The sequence below is a fragment of the Sturnira hondurensis genome, unplaced genomic scaffold, assembly GCF_014824575.4.
Source record: "Sturnira hondurensis isolate 20B ecotype Veracruz unplaced genomic scaffold, ASM1482457v3 Scaffold0011291, whole genome shotgun sequence".
NCBI lineage: Eukaryota > Metazoa > Chordata > Mammalia > Chiroptera > Phyllostomidae > Sturnira > Sturnira hondurensis.
This window is the reverse complement of record NW_028083922.1, coordinates 5,120,562-5,132,980: the sequence shown is the minus strand read 5'-3', so window position 1 is coordinate 5,132,980 and position 12,419 is coordinate 5,120,562. Positions and strand designations below refer to the sequence as shown.

The following is a 12,419-nucleotide window of genomic DNA, read 5'->3' as shown; positions in this document are numbered from 1 at the left end:
AACTATTCTCTACTAATATGGGTCCTTGAGCCTCTCCACTCAGTGGGGTAGTTTTTCAACTAAAATGGGGGCAATAGGGCAACTGGGATCAATGGGGTCAGTAGCTGCTCAGTGACCAGCTATTCAGGCATTGATGATGCAGCAGATGTTTCTCCTACCTGGAGGTGGCATATTTGCCCAGCAGGGTTTTGAGGACCGGGAGCCCCAGCTGCTCCTATGTGTGCAAACATGAAAACCAAATAGCAGGGAAACCTATTAAGGAATATACTGTCACTCCTCTGGCTGGGCAGATCATCCAATTTCTACTAATGCACGGCCATGCTTTTCTTCAGTAGGTGTAATCAAAAGCATCCAACAGCTTGGATGAAGCAAGTACAACATGAAAGCCAAATCTCAATTACATAGCTTCTCCAGTCAGTCTCTGCACTTGTTACATTATGAGCTAAAGAAGAACTTACACCAGTGCACTTAAACAAGGAGCAGCTATTAGGAATGAATTAGGATCTTTATTGTAGTTCTTTGTTTGTAAGACTTGATGCCTGGCAAGGACCATGATTTTGAGAGACTATTGACTGAGAGTAGTCTGAAATACTAAATGCAATTATCACACATGTGTGAAAATCAATTCTCTCTTACTAGCAGGCAAAAATGACTATAATACATAGAAAACTCATTTCACGCAAACATTATGATTAAAATGTAAACATGGTTTCATCTAATTTACCTGTTAATAGTTTATTGACATTAAAACAAAGTTAATGTTCAGCCTAAAAGATGGAGCACCCAAGTTTTTTATTTGTTAATTGATTCAACAAATATTTATTGAGCACCTGCTAAGTTCCATGATCATGCTAGGAAACTGCAGCCCCTCTCTGTTGACTAGGAGCTTTCCACTCTTTAACTTTAGAATAAACAGGTAATCCAACTTTTAAAATAAGCAAAAAGATATCTGTCAACTCAATAAGGACTACAAAAATCAGGTGGCCCATAAAATATTCTTGAGATTTTGAAAAATTTTTACATTCTGTTATCATATGTTAATGCTGAATACTCACAGGTAGCACCTAAATACAGTAACAAATTATGACATTAGGGAAACACTGCACATCAGACATTTTCTGAAATTCAGAATATTAACAAAAAGACATAGATATTATAATAAAATATAAAATAAATAAATCAAAAAATGAAACTGAATTTTTTATAAAATGATTATAATCTAAAGACAGCTTTTCCACTTAATTACAAAATTATGACCACATGTACTACATCCTGGTAAAATTTCTCTTCTAAAGTTCCTGAGAACTTTTCAGTCCTGTTCCCAACCAAATGGTTGTTCAGCAACAAGGGGCCAAAGTCTCACTCCAATTAAAATTGCAAAGCTTCTTGGCTACTTAGCATATTGAAAATGAATTAAGGACTCAATGTCACTTACCTTGTAATCTCTGGATACATTTTCTGATGTCACTGAACCTGATATCTGGCTAGAAATTGTAGCAGCTATAAGTTGTTTACACCATTCAACATGCGATCCTGTGGGACTAAAAGAAATAGTGTGATTAAAATATTTTAAGACATAGGCTCTTGGTGAGAAAAATGAGCACTGACTGGGGATATAAGTGCATTTCTGTTTTCAGACAAACATTTATTACACTATTTAGTTGCCTTTACATTTACTATAAGAACTGAAATACTGGCCCATTAAGCAACGGCCTGCAAACCAAAGTGTCAAGGGTTCAATTCCCTGTCAGGGCACATACATGGGTTGCAGGCCACGTCCCCAGTAGGGGGTGCACAAGAGGCAACCACACAACGATGTTTCTCTCCCTTTCTCCCTTCCTTCCACTCTCTAAAAATAAATGAAATCTTTTAAAATACATATATAAAAATAACTGAAATACTGACTAACAACTAGGAAGTAAGATTAGCTTCTAGGTTGACTTTAAGTAAATCAATAATTTATTTTTAAGTTTAAGATTCTAAGCAAGTTATTCCCTATTATTTGATGGAATTTTATCCTTAGAATTACAGGGCAAAAGGAGGTTTATAAATGTAAGTACCCAAAGCAGTTCATTTTTGTGTTATATATTATTGTATTATTTTCCATATGAAAACTGCAAGCCTACTTTTGCCAACCCATGTATATTGAGTGAATATTCTTAATGTGATTTATACAGAACATTAATTCTAAAGTGAAATATTTATCTTACATCATATGCTTTTCAAACATTCAATCAGTTTCATGTTGGTAGTTTTCAATCTAGGATATAATATAATTTTGAGTAAATCAAAGTGACTCTTAACAGAGCAAAGTTGACTACATAATTTTTTTTATAAGAACAGAATAGAAAAATGGCATCCTGTATATAGTAATGATGTTATCCCACATTTCTATAAGGGCTTTGATAGCTTAGAAAAAGCTCTTCCAGTCTGTTATTGTATCAGAGCCTCACAATCACAGTATGATAAGAAGACAGAACAGGGAGTTCAAAGATGGCTATGGAGTAGATTCCATTTCCCTGTACATGTGGAAGAAAATCCTGGCTGATCTACTGAGGAACAGCACAAACAGCCAACAGTTCCCCGGCATATATGAAAATAAGAGACCAGAAATCATGAGGGACACTGAAAAACCAGAGGGTAAGGAGATGGCTGCAGCACAGTAGAGTCTCAGGGACCAGAGCAAAGACAGGAGCAGCAGCGGCCGCAGCTGGCACACAGCGCCCGGCTCCCTGGAATCTACCATGGACTCTTTGGGAGCCCTGGGCCTGCCGAAGGGTCCTTGGGAGAGAGCTGGGTTATCAGCTCCCTCCCTCCCCAGCCAAGCAAGGTCGGGCGCCAGGAGAGACCTGTTTGCTTAAGTTTGCAGAGAGGGTACTAAGGACAAAGGGCCCAGATCAATCTTGGACTCTGTGGTCCTCTTCAAAGAAACACACTTCAAGACACATCATTATTAAAATGGCAAAAATCCAAGATATAAAGAGAGAATCTTAAAGGCAGCAAGGGAGAAACAGAAAGTAACATACCAGGAAGCCCCAATAAGGTTAGCTACCGACTTCATAATGGAAACACTCCAAGCAAGAATAGAATGGCAAGAAATATTCCAAGGAATGAGAAACAGAGGCCTACAACCAAGGCTACTTTACCCAGCAAGGATCTCAATCAAGATAGAAGGCCAAATAAAGAGCTTCCAAAACAAAAGTCTAAAAGACTACGCCTCCACCAAACCACCTCTGCAAGAGATACTAAAAGGACTGCTTTAAGAAAAGGAAAACAGAGAGACAGAGAGGAAACCAGCTACAAAAATGGCAGTGAATAAGTACTTATCAATAATAACATTAAATGTAAATGGATTAAAGGCTCCAATCAAAAGACATAGAATAGATGAATGGATAAGAAAGCAAGACCCACACATATGCTGCCTACAAGAAACCCACCTCAGGACAACAGGAGCACCCAAATATATAAAGAAAATTCTAGAGGACCTCAAGAAAGATATTGACAGCAGCACAATTACAGCAAGGGATTTTAAAACCCCACTGTCAAAAATGGACAGATCTTCCAAACAAAATATCAACAAAGATATAGCTGCACTAAACAACACCCTAGATGAAATGGACTTGACTGATATATATAGAGCCCTTCATCCCAAAGAAGCTAAATACACATTCTTTTCAAATGCACATGGAACATTTTCAAAGATAGACCACATGATAGGACACAAAACGAGCCTTAACAAATTCAAGAAAATTGAAATCATACCAAGCATTTTCTCCAACCACAAGGGACTGAATCTGGAAACCAACCGCAAAGGAAAAAACCCAAAACACTCAAAATCATGGAGATTGAAAGGCATGCTATTAAACAACGAATGAGTCAAGAATGAAATTAGGGAAGAAATCCAAAAGTTTCCGGAAACAAATAAATATGAACTCACAACAACCCAAAACTTATGGGACACAGTAATCAAAAAACTCCCGCCCTGGCTGGTGTAGCTCAGTGGATTGAGCATGGGCCTGCGAACCACAAGATTGCAGTTCGATTCCCAGTCAGGGCACATGCCTGGGTTGCAGGCCAGTTCCTGGTTCCTGGCAGGAGATGCACAAGAGGGGGCCGTACATTGATATTTCTCTCGCTCTCTCTCTTCTTCCCTTCCCCTCTAAGATAAATAAATAAAATCTTTAAAAAAAAAAAAACTCCTGACACACAAAAGCCCTGGATCAGATGGTTTCACAGGGGAATTCTACAAAGCATTTAAGGAAGAACTAACTCCTTTTCTTCACAGGATATTCCAAAAAATCCAAAATGATGGAAGACTCCCAAACTCTTTTTATGAAGCCAGCATCATCCTAATCCCAAAACCAGATAGAGACACAACAAAGAAAGAAAACTTCAGGCCAATATTGCTAATGAACATAGACACTAAAATCCTCAAAAAAATATTGGTGAATTGCATCCAACAACACATTAAAAAGATCATAAACCATGACCAAGTGGGGTCCATCCCAGGGATGCAAGGATGCTTCATTATTCACATATCAGTAAATGTAATACATCACATAAACCAAAGCAAAGACAAAAATCACATGACCATATCAACAGATGTGGAAAAAGCTTTTGATAAGGTACGACACATTTATGATAAAAACACTCAGCAAAGTGGGAATAGAAGGAGCATTCCTCAATATAATAAAGGCCATATGTGAGAGACCTACAGCCAACGTCATACTCAATGGGCAAAAACTAAAATCTTTTCCACTAAGATCAGGAACAAGACAAGGTTGTCCACTTACACCACGTCAATTCAATATAGTATAGGAAGTTTTAGCCACACTGATCAGACAAAAAAAGGAAATAAAAGGCATCCAAATCAGAAAGGAAAAAACAAAACTGTCATTGTTTGCAGATGACATGATAGTGTACATGGAAAATCCTATAGACTCTACCAGAAAACTGCTCGACCTAATACATGAATTTGGCAAAACAGCAGGATACAAAGTCAATATCCAGAAATCATAGGCATTTTTGTATACTAACAATGAATCATCAGAAGAAGAAATCAAGAGAAAAGTCCCATTTGATATAGCAAAAACAAAAATAAAATATCTGGGAATAAACCTAACCAAGGAGTAAAAGATCTATATGCAGGAAACTACACAGCACTGAATAAAGAAAGTCAAGGAAGACACAAACCAATGGAAACATACACTGTGTTCATTGATTGGAAGAATTAACATCATCAGAATGTCCATACTAGCCAAAGGAATTTACAGATTCAATGCAATACCTATTAAAGTACCAATGGCGGCCCTGGCTGGTGTAGCTCAGTGGATTGAGCACAGGCCTGTGAACCAGAGGATCGCGGTTCAACTCCCAGTCAGGGTACATGCCTGGGTTGCAGGCTGGTTCCCTGCAGGCCAACTCCCAGCAGGGGACGCACGAAAGGCAACCATACATTGATGTTTCTCTCCCTCTCTCCTTCCCCTCTAAAGATAAATAAATAAATAAAATCTTTTAAAATTAAAAAAAAAGTACCAATGGCATATTTCACAGACATAGAACAAACATTTAAAAAATGTATATGGAACCATAAATGACCCTGAATAGCAGCTGCAATTTTGAGAAAGAAGAAGTAGGAAGGATCACAATACTTGATACCAAACTGTATTACAAGGCCACTGTCATCGAAACAGCCTGGTACTGACATAAAAACAGGCAAATAGTCCAATGGAACAGAACAGAGAGCCCAGAAATAAACCCAAGTCTGTATGTGCAATTAATATTCGACAAACGGGGGCAGTAACATAAAATGGAGTAAAAATAGGCTTTTCAACAAATGGTGTTGGGAGAACTGAACAGCTGCGTGCAAAAAAAAAAAAAAAAGAAAGAAACTTGAGCACAAACTTACACCATACACCAAAATAAATTCAAGGTGGATAAAATACTTAAATATAAGCCGTGACACTATTAAAATCCTAGAGGAGAACATTGGCAGGAAAATCTCAGATATTTCACACAGCAAAATTTTTACTGATATGTCGCCTAGAGCAAGGAATATAAAGGAAAGAATAAACAAATGGGATCTCATCAAAAGGAAAAGCTTTTGCATGGCTAAAGAAAACAGCATTAAAATAAAAAGAGAACCAATAGTATGGGAAAACATATTTGCCAATGATACCTCAGACAAAGGTTTAATCTCCAATACAAAGGACTTACATGACTTCACTCTAAGAGAAGCAACCCAATTAAAAAGTGGGCAAAGGACTTGAACAGACACTTCTCCAAGGAGGACATACAGAGGATCCAGAGACACATGAAAAGATGCTCAATATTGCTAGCTATCAGAGAGATGCAAATTAAAACCACAATGAGATACCACTTCATACCAGTCAGAATGGCCATCATCAACAAAGCAACAAACAGCAAATGTCGGAGAGGTTGTGGGGAAAAGGGGACCCTAGTTCACCCTTGGTGGGATTGCAGACTGGTATAACCATTATGGGAAACAGTATGGAATTCTCTAAGAAAACTAAAAATGGATATGCCTTTTGACCCAGCAATTCCACCATTAGGAGTATATCCTAAGAACCCTGAAACACCAATCCAAAATAACCTATGCACCCCAATGTCCATAGCACCATAATTTACAATAGCCAAGAGCTGGAACCAACCTAGGTGCCCATCAAAAATTATGGTACATTTACACAATGGAATTCTATGCAGCAGAAAGAAAGAAGGAGCCACTACCCTTTGCAACAGCATGGATGGAACTGGAAAGCATTATGCTGAGTGAAATAAGCCAGTCGTTGAAAGACAAATACCATATGATCTCACCTTTAACAGGAACCTAAACAACAAAACAAACAAGCAAGCAAAATATGACCAAAGACACTGAAATACAGAGCAGGCAAACAGGGACCAGAGGGGAGACAGGAGGGGAAATGGGGAGGATTCACAGGAACAAGTATAAAGGACACATGGACAACACCTAAGGGGGGTAGAAATGGGAGGTAGGTGGAGAGCACTGCAGGGGTGGGCTGGGATGGGAGCAAAAGACAGAAAACTTTACATGAACAATAATTGAATTTAAAAAATTAAATTAAAAAAAAGAAAACAGAACAGGGAATAGCCAACTTGTATCTGAGATAATAAAACTGAGGCACAGAGGGGACATGCCCAATCAGAAAGTGGCAAGACTGCCTACAAGTCTGTTAGGGCTATCCTGCCACACATGGCACAATCAGTTGCAGCCAACTAACTGAGCTAGAGAGCAAAACAGGCCAGGACCACAGATACTAGGCACTGCCTTATATGAGAACAGTGCAATGCAATGAAAATGGCATCTTCCCCTTGTATGGTGCTCCAAAGTACTCAACACATTTCCAAACTCAGCCTCACCCCAACCTCATAGTGATCCATCTTATAGATGAGAAAACTGAGATTCCAGTGTTTGATGAAAGTCACATGACTGGTAAGTGGTCAGGCTGTGCTCTTCTGACTTTAAAGTCCACATAAACACACTAGGCAAAGAGGGGATTAAAAACTGGCTCATAGGGGCCAGATTTCTCTCTCATATGACCAAAGCACTGAAGAAATCAAGCAAAAGGATAAAGATGCTTATGAAAGTTTGTGTTGAGGGTAGCTTTCAGTGTAAAGAATGTTCCAGGCTTTGAAAAATCTCATCACTAATTAAATCAACATTCATATATTAGAAAGTTAGAAAAACTTGGATTCCCAGGCAGTATGTAAAATAGGCGAAATAGTAAAATAAAGCTATTTCATGTTCTCTAGTAGTGATCTAAATTGCAGTCTCTTACCAAGATAGCTCAGTGGTTATCTATGGGACTAAAAAATATAAGTAAAAGCATTTGCTGAATGGGCATTCCTATGATACTTTAAGAATTCCAGACTTCCCATCAAGATGGAAGCATAGGGAGACACATCATGCCTCCTCCTCACACAACCAAAAGGACAAGAACAAATTTAAAAACAAAAAACAACTAGAACTGACAGAAAATTGAATTGTATGGAAGTCTGACAACCAAGGCGTTAAAGAACAAACATTCATCCAGACCAGAAGGAGAGGCAGAAATGGGCAGCCGGGTGGAAAGGAAAGAATTCCCCGCAAGGTGGCGACAGCTGGAGAAGTGGGTGGGCGGGGCTGCAGCTGGCTGAGTAGGCAGTTCCACAGTTGCGTGCGGCTAAAATGGGAGGAACTACTGGGGAGCGAGACAGACCGTGCAACCCAGGGTTCCAGCATGAGAAAATAAAGCCTCAAAACCTCTGACTGAAAACAGCTGTGGGGGGTTGAGGCGGCAGTGGGAGAAACTCCCAGCCTCACAGGAGAGCTTGTTGGAGAGACCCACCCGGTCTTAGAATGTACACAAACCCACCCACTCAGGAATCAGCACCAGAAGGGCCTAATTTGATTTGGGGCTGCAGAGGAAGTGACTGAAAACAGGCACAGTGGGGCAAGCTGCATTATTCCCTCTTGGACACCTACCCCACATATAGCATCACAATGCAGCTACTTGGGTTGCCCTGCCCTGGTGAACACCTAGGGTGTGTTCTCTTTACATAGTAAAGGCTCCTCCCCCTACTATGTAACAGGCACAGGAGACAAAAAATAGCCCAAATGAAAGAACAGATCAAAGCTCCAGAAAAAATACAACTAAGCAATGAAGAGATAGCCAACCTATCAGATGCAGAGTTCAAAACACGGTAATCAAGATGCTCACAGAATTGCTTGAATATGGTTGCAAATTACAGGAAAAAAATGAAGGCTATAAAAGTGAAATAAAGCAAAATGTACAGGGAACCAACAGTGACAGGAAGGAAACCAGGACTCAATCAACAGTTTGGAGCAGAACGGAGAAAGAACATCCAGAACAGAATGAAGAAACAAGAATTTTTTTTAAAATGAGGAGAGGCTTAGGAACCTCTGGGACAACTTTAAACGTTCCAACATCCAAATCATAAGGGTGCCAGAAGAAGAAGAGGAAGTTCAAGAAATTGAAAACTTATTTGAAAAAATACTGAAGGAGAACTTCCCCAATTTGGCAAAGAAACTAAACTTTCGGGAAGTCCAGGAAGCTCAGAGGGTCCCAAAGAAGTTGGACTCAAGGAGGAACACACTGAGGCACACCATAATTACATTACATAAGATCAGAGATGAGGAGAGAATTTTAAAAGCAGCAAGAGAAAAGAAGACAGTTACCTACAAAGGAGTTCCCATTAGACTCTTAGCTCATTTCTCAAAAAAACAAAAAACAAAAAACAAAACCCTTGCAGGCAAGAAGGGGCTGGAGAGAAGTATTTTGAAGTCATGAAAGGTGAGGACCAACATCCAAGAGTACTCTATCCAGCAAAGCTCTCATTTGGAAAGAAGAGCAGATAAAGTGCTTCCCAGATAAGGTCAAGTTAAAGGAGTTCATCATCGCCCAGCCCTTAGTATATGAAATTTTAAAAGGACTTATCTAAGAAAAAGATAAAAATATGAGCAGTAAAATGACAACAAACTCACACTTATTAACAAATGAACCTAAAAAAAGCAAAAACAAACTAAGCAAACAACCAGAACAGGAACAGAATCACAGAAATAGACATCACATGGAGGGTTATGAGCAGGGAGGAGGTAGGGAAAGAATGGGGGAAAAGATACAGGGAATAAGTAGCATAAAGGGTAGGCAGAAAATAGACAGGGAAAGATTAAGGATAGTATAAAAATGTAGAAGCCCAAGAACTTTTATGTACAACCCATGGACATGAACTAAAGGGGGGGAATGCAGGTGGGAGGGGGTGTGCAGGGCAGAGGGAAATAAAGAGGGGAAAATGGGACAACTGTAATGGCATAATCAATAAAATATATTTAAAAAACTCATTTGCCACAATTTCTTTTTTTAAGATATAAGTATGGTTTTTAAAGATTTTATTTATTTATTATTAGAGAGAGGGGAAAGGAGAAAGAGAGGGAGAGAAACATCAATTTGTGGTTGCCTCTCCTGAACCCCCTACCAGGGACCTGGCCCGCAATCCAGGCATATGCCCTGACTGGGAATCAAACCAGCGGCCCTTTGGTTTTCCACTGAGGCACACCAGCCAGGGCTGCCACAATTTCTAAGAGGAAGAAGGAGGGAAAAGGGAAGGATTTGTCCCCTTTTTCAAAGGCTAAGTCATCTTTATTGCTCAGTTATAACATACTTTTGTCATTGGGTACCCTTTTTCTCTGCCAGCCTCAACCCCTGATTGCAAATCTAACAATAGGAAACTGCCCCCTTACCCACCATGGATGACCCATTTTTACTATTTTCTCAGCATATTTTCCCCATTCATCTGATAAGGACAACTCTCTTTACTATTGGGAACAACCCCCCCCCCCCCCCACTTCATAAATCTCTGTGGGAGAGGGGGAAGGGGATTACCTGACCCCTTGCTCCTCCTGACCCCACTTGTAGGGAAGTGACCCAGGCTGGGCCAATCAAAAGCTTTTCTTTTAGACCCTTGGTAGTGTGGATCCACCCTAGCCCCTTTAAGGCCACTCCTCACCACATCCACCTTGAGAAACCCACAAAGATAAAGAGTAAGACAAAAAAAAGATGGGGTGTTCCCTGACAACACTGTTTGCAATTCTGGCTCCAAATGTTGTGATGGCCATGTGCACCAAGACTGTTCCTTTTTGGCTTAAGCTAGAATGCTTTGTGTTTTATTACCTGCAACCAAAAGTGTCTTAGCCAACAAAGTTATGCACAGCATGGTTTAGTAGGCAGGTAGTCAGGAGGTCTGGATCGAGTCCTGTTTCTGACACCCGTTAGTTTCTGTGATCTTGAGCAAGCCACATCCTCTTGCAGGACCACAGCTTTGACATCATTAAGAGAAATACAGTATTCAGAAGAGAGGGGAGGGCCCCACAGTCCACAGGGTGGGACCGAATCCCAGTTGGATAGCCAGGTTCCCCTCTCACAGTCACTCTTAAGAGTATGCATCAGAACTGTGAATGATAGATCGGAGAAGGGAAGCCATGTCTCCTGTCCCCCGTGTCTTCTCTGTAGTCTGTAAAATTTCCCTCCACATGCCAGGTATCAACAACCACTTGGGGGCCTCCCAGCTTTGTTTCTCCAATCTGGACTCTCCCTCTAGATTAGGATTCCCATAATCCTAGGAGACACCTCCACTGGTTGGTCCCAGAGACCCTGCCAACTCGACCAATTCAGAACCAGCATCTGCCCCACATTTTCTAAATCAGGGAAAAGCACAACTAGTTACCCAGCACCCTCTCCCGGGCCTGAAAACTGAGATTTACACTGGAGCCCACCCCACATTTCACTCTCACATCTGATATCATGAGAATTCACATTGCTCAATTCCTATTGCAGTTTCCTTTTTGGACACCCATCATTCATCTGTGTTCTCCTGCCTCATGAATTTAAGCCTCATCTCTACATGGATAATTCTTAAATTGAGGTTTGCAGCCCAGATACCACCTCTGAACTCCAGGTTCATATACACCAACTGCCTCTAGAACATACAACTGGTGTCTCACAACTGATATATCCACAGCTGAGAGGCTGCCAGTCTCCTAAAACTGCTTCACTTAGAGCCTTCTCCATCTCAACAATACTACTTCCTACAAGCCAGAAATCTTGGGATTGTCTTGGATTCTTCTATCTTACCCAACAACCAGTCTTCAGCAAACCCTATTGGCTCTACCCTAAATGTTTTCTTCAAACTATATCCCAAATCTGACCACTTCTCCTTCCTCCACCCCACAGCTACGCGTTAAACCATTATCCTCTCACTTGCAAGACTGCATTAGCCTCCTGCCTGCTAGTCTCTCTGCTTCAACCCCTTCCCCTTTCAGACTGTTTGTCCACAGAATGGCCATGGAGATCTTACTGAAATGTACATCAGGTTACGTCATTCCTCTGCTCCAAGACCTCCAAAGGCTCCCCATGACTCTTCACCATCTGCCCCTGTGACCCTCCTGACCCTCGTCCCCTATTGCTCTCTCCCTACCCCCCTGCCCACTAGTGACACTGGTCTCCTTGCTGACCCTTGAACACTTCACTCAAACTCCCACCCCAGGGTGCACAGGGTTTTGCCTATAATGCAATCATTCCAGACACCTGTAGGACTGAATTCCTCACTTCTTTAGGGACATTACTCAAATGTCACTTTTACAGCTAGGCTTTCTGCAACCGCCCTACATAAAATTCCAACCACTCTCCAAGCTCATATCCCAACACTTCCCATACCTTTCCCGACTTACTTTTCCCCTCTAGCACTTATCACCAACTGATAGAAAACACATTTCATTTGTTTTGAGGGGGTTTTTTTTTGTCTTTCTCCCACCGAACATATGCCCCTCGAGGGCAAGGCTTTGTGGCCATTTCCTGCTATACCTTCAGTGCCACACAGAGCCT

The 12,419-nt window shown here is 40.8% G+C and overlaps 1 protein-coding gene across 9 annotated transcripts in view; it reads right to left on the bottom strand.

Moving 5' to 3' along the window:
• The window catches only part of MTMR1 (myotubularin related protein 1), an 85,944-nt gene that overhangs the window by 70,905 nt on the left and 2,620 nt on the right, over nt 1-12,419 (bottom strand). For all 9 annotated transcript variants that reach the window (XM_037059747.1, XM_037059755.1, XM_037059753.1 and 6 more), the window contains exon 2: nt 1,436-1,541. In XM_037059747.1, the coding sequence (XP_036915642.1) occupies nt 1,436-1,541 (106 nt within the window). The remainder of the gene's footprint in view (nt 1-1,435; nt 1,542-12,419) is intronic.